General features: G+C 37.3%; 1 protein-coding gene across 7 annotated transcripts in view; it reads right to left on the reverse strand.

Annotated features, from left to right (window-relative positions):
- The window catches only part of LOC126188953 (uncharacterized), a 267,426-nt gene that overhangs the window by 112,285 nt on the left and 140,338 nt on the right, over positions 1 to 14,803 (reverse strand). For 5 of the 7 annotated variants that reach the window (XM_049930711.1, XM_049930712.1, XM_049930709.1 and 2 more), the window contains exons 2-3: positions 9,137 to 9,252; positions 3,175 to 3,309 (exon numbers count right to left, since the gene is read on the reverse strand). The exons of 1 other annotated variant lie outside the window; for it this stretch is intronic. In XM_049930711.1, the coding sequence (XP_049786668.1) occupies positions 3,175 to 3,309; positions 9,137 to 9,252 (251 nt within the window). The remainder of the gene's footprint in view (positions 1 to 3,174; positions 3,310 to 9,136; positions 9,253 to 14,803) is intronic. One more of the 7 variants, XM_049930710.1, reaches the window with a different exon arrangement.

The raw sequence follows: 14,803 nt of genomic DNA on the forward strand, positions 1-14,803 counted from the left end.
ATGGGCACTGTCGTGCAAAATTGTGATTTGAATTTTTTGGCAAACGGGGAAGTTGTGTGCTGCCACTGTAACGACTGTCTTCTTGTGTCAGGCCTGTAATGAGCCACACGTGTTTCATGTCCAGTCACAATACAGCTCATAAAATACTCACCTTCCAATTCAAGTCAATCAAGAAACTTGTGTGCACTGCTGAATTGATTTTTCTTGCGCTGCTCTGTCAGCCTTTTGTTATCCATCTTGTGCACAGTTTCCGATATCCCAGCATTTCTATGAGTGTTTCCCACAAGAGAGTTCTGGAGAGTTGTGGAAATTTTGCAGAAATTTCTTCCACTGTCAATCAGCAGTCTTCATGAACAGTTTCCTAAATTTTTTGCACCAACTCATCAGTCAAACTGGAAGGTCTTCCACTTCTCCATTCGTCATGAACATTTGATCTGCCTCCATTAAACTCCCTACACCACTTAAACACACTCATTCTGCTCATAACACCTTTTCCATAAGCTGTTTTCCTGTGTGAAAAAATTTCAGTATGTGTTATTCCCTCCTTGAGTAGGAAGCGGATCAAAGCATGTGGCTCGCGCATTTCTGACCAACACTTTTCACATAACTGGACACTACAATGTGAGTTTACGTACTATTGTATTTCTGTGATGTTCGACCCCCCCCCCCCCCCCCTGAATTATTACACACAAATGCAATGAAAACTGTAGCAACTTCAGAAGTATGCTAGACATTAATTTCTAATGCAAAATTGTATATTTGACACCTGTAATAACTATCCAATCTGAAACTTACTGCTCCTTCTCCTTTGGTGCAGTGTCTATTGCTCCATCTCCCTTTCTCATTGGCTGTCAATATTTTCCCCTTTACATTCATCTCTTTTTATCATGTCCCTTCCATTATGCACATCTCTCCACCACACACACTTCAATAGCAATTGTCTTGTTACACTCAACCAATGCCCAGCTAGATCCAAGCCAACAACCTCCTTTCTGACAGCCATACCCTCACATAACAAATTCTCCTTTCAACATATCACGCATGAATATGCTGTGACACTGCCATTGACACCTTAATGGCATTTTCCGATTCCAATATGATCATGAATCATCTTGAGACACCCTTTCTATGCTATATAGAAATCTAAACACCTCAATTATTTCAAATTCATTGATGTCATCTTCATGATGTTCCAAGACAAGGATACTCTATCCTCATTCCTTCAGAACCTAAATGTCTACTCACCTCATTCTATTTACCGACTGTAAGTCCATCTTTATAAGAGGAGTGCAGGACCGCAGCTGTTCAGTGTCAAATGTCGAATCAAAACACCTTCTGCCAGCTAAATTTCCAATTATTTTATTTGAGCAACCAATTTCTGTGCTACATTACACATTCTTCAGGCCTCCTGATTGACATGTAGGAGGAATCCCACCTCTTCTCTGGTCAAATTAGGGGTCAGCATCCAGTGACAGGTATCCATAGATTTTTGACACAACAGAACATTGTGTCACCAAGTGATGATTGAACAGTGACAGGTATCCATAGATTTTTGACACAACAGAACCTTGTGTCACCAAGTGATGATTGAAGGGATCACTGCGTCAAAAATACTGTGATACTATTCACTGAATGCTAGCCCCTATTTTGACCGGACCAGAGGTGGGATTTTTCCTACACATTGGTGGTCGGAGGGCGGCTGAAGATGACATGATGTAGCACTGAAACTGGTTGCTTAACTGGAAATTGAGATGGCTGAAGGTATTTTGGTTTGACATTTTTTATTTTCATTCTATTTAGGTGACCCCTCCTCATCTCGGCAAAAACACATTCTTGGATATCTATCACCTTCCTGGGGGCTTCACAAAGACCACTGTTCACAACAACCTCATCACTTACCAACAATATCTCAATTTTAACAGCTGCGACCATTCCAATCCAAAAAGTTCCTTCCTACAACCTAACCATCAGTGGGTGCTGCATTGCAATTCTGCAACCACTATGCCAAACATTTTAAATAGGCCTAAGCAGGTCTGACTCTGACCTTATTCAGAACATATTTCCTGAGTCTTCTCTTTAAATGAAACCAACTGAACACTTCTGAACTACACATGTCTGCTGACAAATCACACAATCAGAGCTCTTTGAAGCTAATGACTCCTGGGAGTAACATCATCTGTCAGTGCTTCAACTCTACTTATGCCCTAAAAGGAAACACCTGCTCATCACTTTTATCCACCTTCCAAAGTGGTAATTAAATATCCACCAACCTATGTAATGAACCTGTATTTGTCTGTCCTTATGACAATCATGTCCCAAACAACTTGGTTGACCCATAGGTCATACCCCTCTCAAATACTCGGGCACGAGGGAACACCTGCTTGCAAATCTGCTAATCTTCTATTTTGGTACCTCTTCTCCACACTGCCTTAGCAGTATGTTACATCTTGTTCTATGTTCCCCAGCCTTTCTCCTAGTAGCCCTAGGCCCTATGAAGTCGGCCACCCCCCCCCCCCCCCAAATAGGTGTAAGCCACCTTCCCAGCATGCACTGATATGGTTTACACACCCACCATTTTTCTGAACATTCCCACCCATGCTCTCCTTCTCCTCTCCCCAGTCAATATCCCGCTACTCACCCGACATGCTGCAGTGCTGGCAGTGTGTGCTCTTCTTATGCCCTAAAAGGAAACACCTGCTAATCACTTGCACTGAAGCTTTTCATCTGAAGGCATCTCTACAAAAGTGCCGTCATGCCTGGAGGTCTTATGAATATTGCAGAGTATGGACAAAACATATTGGACAGACAAGTACTGACAAGAATGGAGACAGCAGCGACAATTACTGAGTAATAATAAGGACAAAAAGAGGCTGCACACACATTGAGAATGAAAGAGGGGCTTATAAATACAGTCTTTTGAAGGCTATGTGGAAGGGGAAAGGAGGTGAGGGAGAAAGAGATCTCACATTCTGGATGATGTGGCAGATGGCAGCACAGACACCAGCATTAAGGAGGAGGTTGTGGTCCAGCAGAAATGGAGAGGCAAAGGAATTGCTAACAACGCAGAAAAATAACAATGCTGTTGTTGATGACTATGACATATCCTCATTTCTACAACTACTTTCAGCCCTTGCATTTGCATTGGCTTATTAAAAAAATATATTTAGATATCACCTTTTTACAGATCTCTTTGTGAGTGGCACACATCTCCACGACATCAGACATGCATTTCTCTAAATCAACAGCACAAGATGTGGAGGTAATTTCTTGTAGGTCATCTTGCTTGTTTATTTTAAATTCTGCATCTATCTGCAAACAAATCACAACAACCAAATACACCTATAAATTATCTGATTTATTTCAAAACAGTACATATTGATGTAGTAATTTAGTGAAAAATTGAGATGATTGTGACCACCTCTACTTGAATAGGCTTTATTGTACGAAATAGAAGTTTCTTTAAAAGTAACATCATCCAAATTCATATTATGTACATGTCTCAAATTTGTAAGTACTTGCAAATCAAGGTATCAGATCTTAGATGGTACTTGTTTTCTGGTCCAAGGCTTAATTTTATAACTAATGTTTCACCCCCTACTGCAGAAGAGATCTTAAAAGACAATGGTTAGTATAGGTAGTTCTTTCTCCTTCATGAACAACTGTAAAAAGAAAATTAGTGTACACTGCACTTCCTAAGCCAAACAGTCCTAACAAACTGTTTACATGCAACCATCTGATCACTGGCAAAGATCATAGAGTCAAGCCAACATAAGAGAAGGTGTTCAGTAAGTAACGAAACACATTATTTTTTCTGTGGGCAATTTTGGTTGGAAAAAATGCAGAATTCGTGGGACATTATGGAATATTCCTGCTTAAGCCCTTATAGTTTTATGAAGTTCCGATAGGTGGTGCAACCAGACAAAGCCTTCAGAATAGCATCTGTAATGGTGGTGTGCTCCAAGCAGAGGCACTGAGCTTCTTTTGGCAGAAAACCAGAGCATCGCAGATATTCGCAGGCAGTTGCAGAATATTATGGAGACCTGACAATGAAAAAAAGCAAGGTGAGACATTGGGCAATGCCTCTGTCATCATCGCAACAAGATCGTGCAAACCTGTCTGATAGCCCATGTGCTGGCCAGCTGAACACAGCTGTAATTCCTGTAATGTTGGAACGGAACCTTCTGACTTCCATCTGTTTGGCCCAATGAAGGATGTACTCTACAGGAAGCAGTACATGGATGATGGGGAGATTACTGATGCAGCAAGACATTGGCTCCGACATAGACCAGTAGAATGGTACCATGTGGGCATATAGGCCGTCCCACTAAGATGGCATAAGGCAGGCAGATTGAATGGAGATTATGTTGAAAAATAGGGTTTTGTAGCCAAAACAGTGGGGAATAATATGGTGTATTGGTAACCTGAATAAGATCAAACTGGTTTCAGAAAGAGAATGTGTTATATTACTTATTGAATGCTCCTCGTATGTTCTAGAGCTTGTACTGCAGGATAGTCACTTTATTTAGCAGTAAGGCCTACAACTTATCTAATTTCAGTTCCCTTCTCTTTCTGTTAAGTTGTCTGTACTTTATTTTCTATTGTCCCTCTTCAATTTCTAGTGTATTCACGATCTTGATGAAACCTGCTGAGTAAGCCCATCTGCCCAGTCAACATATGAATTCATGTTCTTTAAGTGCATGCACATTACTGTTGTACTTTTTATATCTTTTCGCACAGTAAGAAAAAAACACAAGTAATTGTTATGCTAACAGCAGCATTGATAATCATGGAACATTAGCTGCAGACAACTACAATTACTGATTAAAAATAAACAATACACACGAAGCACTGTTTTCTACCAGGGAATAAAATTTTACAATAAACTGCCCAAGGAAATTAAAGAGAAAGCTAAAACATAGATATTGAGAAATTCCTTTTAAGCACAAATCTTAAATAATACATACTAAATAGTCAAGGATTATTCAGGGAACGTTTAGCAGTGATCCACAAAAATTAAAGAATTATTAATTAATACCTCTGTCATTCTACAGTTTATAGTAGAAATATAGGACATTATACTGCAAAATCTTATTTCTATTATTTTTTTATTTGTATAAACACACATCTTATTCATCACAGATATCAAGATAAACTGTAGTGCGGTATATGTTTGAGAAGTTAATGCTGCAGAGACACAAAGCACTCAATTGGTGGATCTGACTGTTTCACCATATTAAATCTATGCAAATCCAAATAGCCCAATGTTGCCAATACCTAGAAAATACCGTTCCAATTGCAAATCCAGACAAGTCCAAAATCACAGCATGCTCACAACAACAGTACTGATACAGCGTGTTAGTACATGCATCATATACAACCATCATGTGGCTGCCTTTTAGGTAATACAAATGAACATTCAAAGATGTTTACAGCGGAACTCTACAGACAAGAAGATGACTGGAAGGGAATCCACTTTCCCTTGGATCATCTGATCCCAATGCTGCTAAACACACCTGGAATGCACTTGCGCAAAGTTTGGTCATCTGAAACTCAGCTCTGATCAATCTCTACAAGTTATAGCCGGTATTTGAATGAACATACAACAATATGGCTGCCCAGTACTTCCTGTGTCTTTAAGAAGTACATTTGAGACATGTCACTGGCCACATCAGGACAAAAGCGGCTTCAAAGTACATGTTCTAATTCAGTGGTTCTTGAGTGTAAGCACAGAAGCAAACAATTTAATCATGTCAGCAATAGTTGGTTGGTTGGGTGTTCCATTGATCAATCGCATGGTACGGTAGCCGTTATGATGTGGAACGTGTCAAGTGCACAAGAAATGCACATATGAAACAAAATATTTTATAAAATACAGAGTTAAGGATTAATATTTCTATTATTTACCCCATTCCCTTAAATGGCACAAAATGCATATACTATATTTATAGATTTATTTATTCTTACTCAAGAATTCATCTATGGTATACAAGGAGTTGTCAAGGAGATTTCAATTTATTTTTGAAGCCGTCACTGCTGTCTGTCAGACACTTTATCTCATATGGTAATTTGTCAAAAATTTTTATCGCAGCATATTTTACCCCTTTCTGTGCCAAAGATAGGTCAAGCACAGGATAGTGCAAATCTTTCTTTTTTCTGGTATTATAATCATGAATATCACTGTTGTTTTTAAACTGGCCCATGTTGTTGAGAACAAATTTCATTAGTTCCCAATATTTTAAAAAGATGCCTACTCAAGAATTCATCTATGGTATACAAGGAGTTGTCAAGGAGATATGATTTCAATTTATTTTTGAAGCTATCACTGCTGTCTGTCAGACACTTTATCTCATCTGGTGATTTGTCAAAAAATTTTATTGCAGCATATTTTACCCCTTTCTGTGTCAAAGATAGGTCAAGCAAAGGATAGTGCAAGTCTTTCTTTTTTCTGGTATTATAATCATGAATATCACTGTTGTTTTTGCAACTATGAACCCCACACATTATTCTAACCACTTTCTTTTGAGCAGTGAATACTTTTTGTCTAAATGTTGAGTTACCCCAAAACATTATTCCGTATGACATCAGAGAGTGAAAGTATGCAAAGTATGTTAGCTTACTAATTTCTATATCCTCAAAATTGGCAATTATTCTGATCGCAAAAGTTGCTGAACCTAGTCGCTTTAGGAGATCCAAAACATGAATTTTCCATTTAAAATTCTCATCTGTATGTACACCCAAAAACTTAGTATGCTCTACCCTGTCTACTGACTTCTGTTGATGTGTTATATTTATTGAAGGAACCATACTTTTTGCAGCAGAAAATTGGATGTACTGTGTTTTTTCAAAGTTTGGAGCAAGCCCATTTGTAGAAAACCAATTAATGACTTTTCCAAAGACATTATTTGCATCATTTTCAATTGGACTTTTTTTTACTGGATTAATAATGATGCTTGTATCATTAGCAAACAGTGTCAGTTCAGCTTCCTGTTTCAGTTAGGAAGGGAGGACATTCAAATATATCAAGAACTGAAGGGGACCCATGATTGAACCCTGTGGAACACCTAATGTAATTTCACCCCAGTTAGACGAAGTGGCAAACTTATTTAAATCACTTGACCCACGTAAGGATACTTTTTACTTCCTGTTCTGTAGGTATGACTTAAACCACTCACATGCTATTCCATTTATACCATAGAATTGTAATGTCATGGTTCACAATCAAATGCATTGGGCAAGTCACAGAAAAATCCTATAGGCGACATTTTACTATTAAAAAACTCTATTATGTGGACAGTGAAATTGTATATTGCTGTCTCCGTGGAACAGCATTTTTGAAATAAAAACTGTGATTTACTAAGTATCCCATTACTGTTGAGATGGCTGACCACTCGAGTACATTACTTTCTCGAAGATTTTTGAGAATGCTGTCAGCAAGGATACTGGCTGATAATTATTGATGTCTGTGGTGTCCCCCTTTTTGCAGAGAGGCCTGACAATGGCATATTTTAACCTGTCTGGGAAAATACCTTGAGTTAGTGATGCATTACATACGTGACACAGAACATCAGCTGTAATTGCTCCACGTTGTTTTAATATCTTATTAGAGATGTCATCTAATCCAACAGAACATTTATTTTTCAGAGATTTAATAATTTTACTCATTTCACAAGAGGTTGTTAGGTGAAACTTAATCTGACTAATTTTTTTTCAAAACAGACTCTTCCATGTACTGTCTAGCTTTTTCTTTTGAACTGTTCTCACCAATTTTTTTCTCCTACACTTAAGAAGTGATTGTTAAATACATTAGCTTCTTGTGTACTGTTGGTTAGGATGGTCTCGTTCTCTTTAACAGTAATAGTACCTACCCCAGTGAATACTTTTCCTGTCTCCCTTCTAACAACATTCCATATTGATTTGATTTTATTGCCAGAGTTGTTAATTTCTTCTCTAACATACATATTTCTTGATTTCCAAACAACTTTTCTCAGTATGTTACAATAATTTTTACAGTGTAAAACTACTTCTGGATCTTTACTAGTTCTTGCTGTCTCATACAGTTTTCTTTTTCTTTCTGAAGACACTTTATATCTGTAGTGTGTAAATGTGTGTGAAATCTTATGGGACTTAACTGCTACGGTCATCACTCCCTAAGCTTACACACTACCTAACCTAAATTATCTTAAGGACAAACACACACGCCCATGCCCAAGGGAGGACTCGAACCTCTGCCGGGACCAGCCAAATACCTGTAGTAATCCAAGGTTTCTTTGAAAAGTGTGTGGTTTACACTTAGTAATTTTCTTTGGGAAACAATGTTCAAAGAGAGATATACATTTATCAAGAAATATTTTGCACTTATCATTACCATTTGGCTCATTATATACATCTCCCCAATTAACATTTCTTAAGCTTTCTCTGAAGTGCTGTATAGATACCGGGTTGAGCGACCTCACACTTTTACTTAATGGTTTCTGAACTGTACACCCTGTTAGGTTTGATAAGTTAATCAGTTGTGCATCATAGTCTGACAATCCATTTACCACAGGGAAAGCATGTGTTTGTTTTACACCCTCTTTCTGTACAGACACATTATCTGTTAGCTACTGTCCTGAGCTATACATGTAGGGAAATTGGTCACTTATTCTAAGTTATATGTTGTTAATAACACTTCTAGTTCACTTTTCCTATCAGAATTAGTTAGAAAGTTTACACTGAAATCACCACAGATTAATAACTTCTTCTTTTTGTCTGACAGGCAGCATAATAGGGAGTCAAACTTTTTTATGAACAGCTCCCAGTCTCCTAATGGGGACCAGTAGACTGTTGCTAATATCATTACTACATTATCTAGCTGAAGTTCACATGCACAAACCTCAAAGTGCTGATCAACACAAAATTTGCTTACTTCTACAGTTTTGCATTTATAACCTTGTTTTACAAAAATGGCAACTCCTCCTTTATCCATCCTAGATCTACAAGTGTAAGATGCTAAATTATACCCACTTATACTGACACTATCCATGCCCACAGTTAGATGTCAACAAAATAACAACATACACAGGGGGTATTGAAGCACTGACAATTACAGATGTTTGTAACTGAATATTAGGTGGAAACTTTATTTGAAAACACTCACCACAGAATTAAGTTTCAATCTTTTAGTCTTTATTAAGCTTTCAGAACAAGCTTCTGGGTACACTTTTCTACAATGCGCAACAGTGAGTATTAGCTGTTCACATTCTTCTCCATAATCTGAAAGAAAGGTCAACATTTAAGACAGATACATTTGATTCAAAGCACTAATTATCGTACTATTGTCTCTTTATCCAGTAATTACAATAGGGGAAATAATAATATGCTTACATTAAGAATGTCTGTTAATAAATTCGGCAAAAAAATACTTCTTGGACTACAAATATTAATGTGGAGATACAGGGAAACACAAACAATGCATTTCCATCTTTAATGGAATGTCTATGAATAAGTGAAGCTACATAATTACTGTAAATAAGAATAGGCCTCCGGTATGTTCTGCCAGTCGTAAAAGGTGACGAAAAGAACAAACCACTAATATAGCTAACCCCCCTTTTAGTGTGATTAGTTGGTTCAGGACAGAACTAAAGAAGCCTCGGACAAGCGCCGTCATGGTCGGGGACGACGTTTGAACCCTATGCCCGCCCACAATGGTAACAACATTGCTAGCCAACTGGAAAATCCAAATAGAGGTGTTTTGCAGGATATGCTTCCTGCAACCACCCTAGAAGGAAAACAAAGACAGAGGATGAGATGGTCAGATGAAGTTAATCGACACCTCATGTTCTGTTATTACCAAGCAACAAACCTAGGAACCAACACAACTGGATACAGATCACAAGTATACACAACATTTATTATCAGAGACCCAGAATTAAGATTTTTAACAGAACAACGACTAGCTGATCAGATCCGTGTAATAATCAAAAATAACGGATACCCCAGTCAGAATTAGAAAACATCAAACAACAAGTACAACAAATATTGGAACAAAATAATGTGCAATCAGAAGAAGAAGATAATACAGTAATGGACTCAAACATCCCAGAGCAAACAAACAAAGAACAACACACATCAATTAAACAATCAGAGGAAAACGAAAGCTTAAGACAGCCACCAGAACAAGCACAAATAGAACTCTAAGTACCACACATGTTAGATATAGAAGAAAAATTTCAGCTGACATATATAGAATAAAAAGACACAAATGCAGACATTAGACCATTCTTGCATAGACCGCCAAATAACCCACAAGTCGAAACAACAATAAAAACTATCAACACAATCATACACAACAAAATAAATGAAAACACAACTATGGAAGAGTTACAACTACTGGTTTATATAGGAGCACTCACTACACTAAATATACACACTAGGCAGAGCTCGGAACCAACCAACACACAGAAGAAGCCCACAAAACCAGCATGGCAACACAGGCTACAGATCAGAATAGAAAAACTGAGAAAAGACATCGGGCAGCTAACACGATTTATAAGAAATGAAATGTCAGAAAAAAAACGAAAAAGGTTAGGTAAAATCTCACAACAAGAAGCGCTAGAGAAATTAGATGAAAAGAAGCAGAAATTACAAGCACTGGCCAAACGATTTAAAGATACAAAAAAAGTGAAAATAGAAGGACACAAAACCAAACATTCAACACAAACCAAAAGAAATTTTACCAGACAATAGATAACACACACATTAAAATAGACAATCCACCAAACATAACAGACATGGAACACTTCTGGAGCAACATATGGTCAAACCCGGTACAACATAACAGGTATGCACAGTGGATACAAGCAGAAACAGATACATACAAGATGATACCACAAATGCCTGAAGTGATAATTTTGCAACATGAAGTCACCCAAGCAATTAATTCTACTCACAATTGGAAAGCCCCTGGAAAAGATAAAATAGCAAATTTCTGGCTAAAGAAGTTCACCTCAACACATTCACATCTAACTAAATTATTTAACAGTTACATTGCAGACCCATACACATTCCCTGATACACTCACACATGGGATAACTTATCTGAAACCTAAAGATCAAGCAGACACAGCAAAGCCAGCTAAATATCGCCCCACAACATGCCTACCAACAATATACAAAATATTAACTTCAGTCATTACACAGAAATTAATGACACATACAACACAGAACAAAATTATAAATGAAGAACAAAAAGGCTGTTGCAAAGGAGAACGAGGATGTAAAGAGCAACTGATAATAGATGCAGAGGTGACATATCAAGCTAAAACTAAACAAAGGTCGCTACACTACGCATACATTGATTACCAAAAAGCTTTTGATAGTGTTCCCCACTCATGGTTACTACAAATATTGGAAATATACAACGTAGATCCTAAATTGATACAGTTCCTAAACATAGTAATGAATAATTGGAAAACCACACTTAATATCCAAACAAATTCAAATAATATCACATCACAGCCAATACTGATTAAGCGTGGAATATACCAAAGAGACTCATTAAGTCCTTCCTGGTTCTGCCTTGCTCTGAACCCACTATCCAACATGCTAAATAATACAAATTATGGATACAATATTACTGGAACGTACCCACACAACATCACACATTTGCTATACATGGATGATCTAAAACTACTGGCAGCAACAAATCAACAACTCAACCAATTACTAAAGATAACAGAAGTATTCAGCAATGATATAAATATGGCTTTTGGAACAGACAAATGTAAGAACAATAGCATAGTCAAGGGAAAACACACTAAACAGGAAGATTACATATTGGATAACCACAGCGACTGCATAGAAGCGAAGGAAAAAACAGATGTCTATAAATATCTAGGATACAGACAAAAAATAGGAATAGATAATACAAATATTAAAGAAGAACTAAAAGAAAAATATAGACAAAGACTAACAAAAATACTGAAAACAGAATTGACAGCAAGAAACAAGACAAAAGCTATAAATACTTATGCTATACCAATATTGACCTACTCATTTGGAGTAGTGAAATGGAGTAACACAGACCTAGAAGCACTCACTCAATACATTTACACGATCACAATGCCACAAGTATAGAATACATCACATACATTCAGCAACTGAAAGATTCACATTAAGCAGAAAGGAAGGAGGAAGGTGATTTATCGACATAAAAAACCTACATTATGGACAGGTAGACAATTTAAGAAAATTCTTTCTAGAACGAGCAGAAACTAGCAAAATACACAAAGCAATCACTCATATAAATACATTGGCTACACCACTGCAATTTCATAACCACTTCTACAACCCTTTAGATCACATAACATCAACAGATATGAAGAAAGTAAATTGGAAAAAGAAAACACTACATGGCAAGCACCCATATCATCTAACACAGCCACACATCAATCAAGACGCATCCAACACATGGCTAAGAAAAGGCAATATATACAGTGAGACGGAAGGATTCATGATTGCAAAACAGGATCAAACAATAAACACCAGATATTACAGCAAGCATATTATTAAAGATCTCAATACCACAACAGATAAATGCAGACTTTGCAAACAACAAATAGAAACAGTAGATCACATCACAAGCAGGTGTACAATACTAGCAAATACAGAATACCCCAGAAGACATGACAATGTAGCAAAAATAATACATCAACAGCTTGCCTTACAACATAAACTTATAAAACAACATGTTCCCACATACAAGTATGCACCACAAAATGTACTGGAGAATGATGAATACAAATTATACTGGAACAGAACCATTATAACAGATAAAACAACACCACATAACAAACCTGACATCATACTCACCAATAAAAAGAAGAAATTAACACAACTAATCGAAATATCCATACCCAATACAACAAACATACAAAAGAAAACAGGAGAAAAAATTGAAAAATACATCCAACTGGCTGAGGAAGTCAAGGACATGTGGCATCAGGATAAAGTTGACATTATACCAATTATACTATCAACTACAGGAGTCACACCACACAATATCCACCAGTACATCAATGCAATACAGCTACATCCAAACTTATATATACAACTACAGAAATCCGTAATTATTCATACATGTTCAATTACCCAAAAGTTCCTAAACGCAATATAACATATACCGTACAGTTAAAAGGAAGTCACGCTTGATCAATGTCCGCGTCACTTTCCATTTTTGACCAGACATTACCGCCTGAGAAAAGAAAGAATAATAATAATAATAATAATAATAATAATAATAATAACTCAACATATGAATGAATTCTGTACTACGAAAAATACATCTCATCCTGGTGTTTAGAGAAGGGAGCAGAGAAAACTTTACAAGGATGAACCAAGATGGGAAAAAGCTGGACTTTGAATTCTAAGGAGGTTACACACCTTTTAAGAGTACTTCTACATGAATCTGCTGAATGAACATTAAATCACAGCAAAGTGATTACTGAGTAATATCAAAATTCCCACGTGTTTTTTTCCTGATATGTTCCATACACCCATCTTGGGCTGTTCACTTACTGGTTTACGCAATGAATAACATAATCTAATCTAGGCTGTAAGATTTAAGACTTCATGTTTCTCACTGCACAGACTGTATAGCAGCCTTCATAATGGCAGCATTCAGCAATAAATTAATTCATCATGCTTCATAGATCACTTCAACCAGGAGAACCTCTGTGGGTGTAGAATAAGTCAAGATACACAATATAATTGCCACTCACCATAAAGATGACAGGTTTAGTAGCAGATAGGCACAATGAGATGACTGTTACACATTGAGCTTTTGGCCAAAGCTTTCTTCAGCAAAGGAAACACACAAATATTCACACAAGCAAGCACACCTCATGTACACATGACTGTGGTCTTGAGCTGCTCTGGTGAACAGTTTCTTCATTAGGCCTGTCAGCAACTCAACATATCATCCTCATGGTGAGTACCAATTTATTCTTTTCACAATATTGTTCATATTACAACTTGGACTTTCAATTGTTCAGGATATTTGGGGTTATTCATAAGTACTTTCAGAGTTCCAGAAGGCCGCTGCACAAAAACTATCAAACAAAGAAAAATGATGCATATCAGTTGATAAAGCATCTCTCCAAGTTTTTATTCACACTTTAAGCGGTCAATATGGGCACTGTTTGCGACACAGACATTCAAGTCACTGCCCCGAAAAGCATGACAACGGGCCACTTTAGCAATCTGTTCATTGGCGCCAATCTGCAGGCACAAACTAATTCATTGCATCAACATGGAGTGGATGATGTGTCTAAATGTTCTTAAAAGCCTTCCGCCTAGAAATGTGCCTGTTACTAAACCTTGGTGCGTATTACGAAGATAAACTTTGAGAGATGCTCTATCCACTGATATGTGCCATTTTCCTGAATGTCATGTAATTTTCATACAGTCATATTCTGAAAGTCTAGAGCTATTTACAAATAATTCTGTAAATGAAAGTGTAATGTAACGACCAAACATGGGTGTATTAGTGCAAGCCTGAGCAGTGTATTGCAGCTGCACTGACAGCAGGCGAGCATGGGCTGTTGTCACTAACAATTCAACCAGGCCAGAGCAATGTTTTGGAGCAGTTAGCTTGCTGAAACAGCAAACTCAGCAGTATTGCACAGACTGGTGCAGCAAGGAGCAAGGCAGATTTCCGGACTGACAGTAGCAGTAGTGTCCTAAGATATGTGACCGGGAGTAGCACATATGCACAACAAGTGGGTCACTGCTGGCTGTAAGTACTAGTCATTTTGTAATAGAATTAT

The sequence above is a fragment of the Schistocerca cancellata genome, chromosome 5 (assembly GCF_023864275.1).
Source record: "Schistocerca cancellata isolate TAMUIC-IGC-003103 chromosome 5, iqSchCanc2.1, whole genome shotgun sequence".
Classification (NCBI taxonomy): Eukaryota; Metazoa; Arthropoda; class Insecta; order Orthoptera; family Acrididae; genus Schistocerca; species Schistocerca cancellata.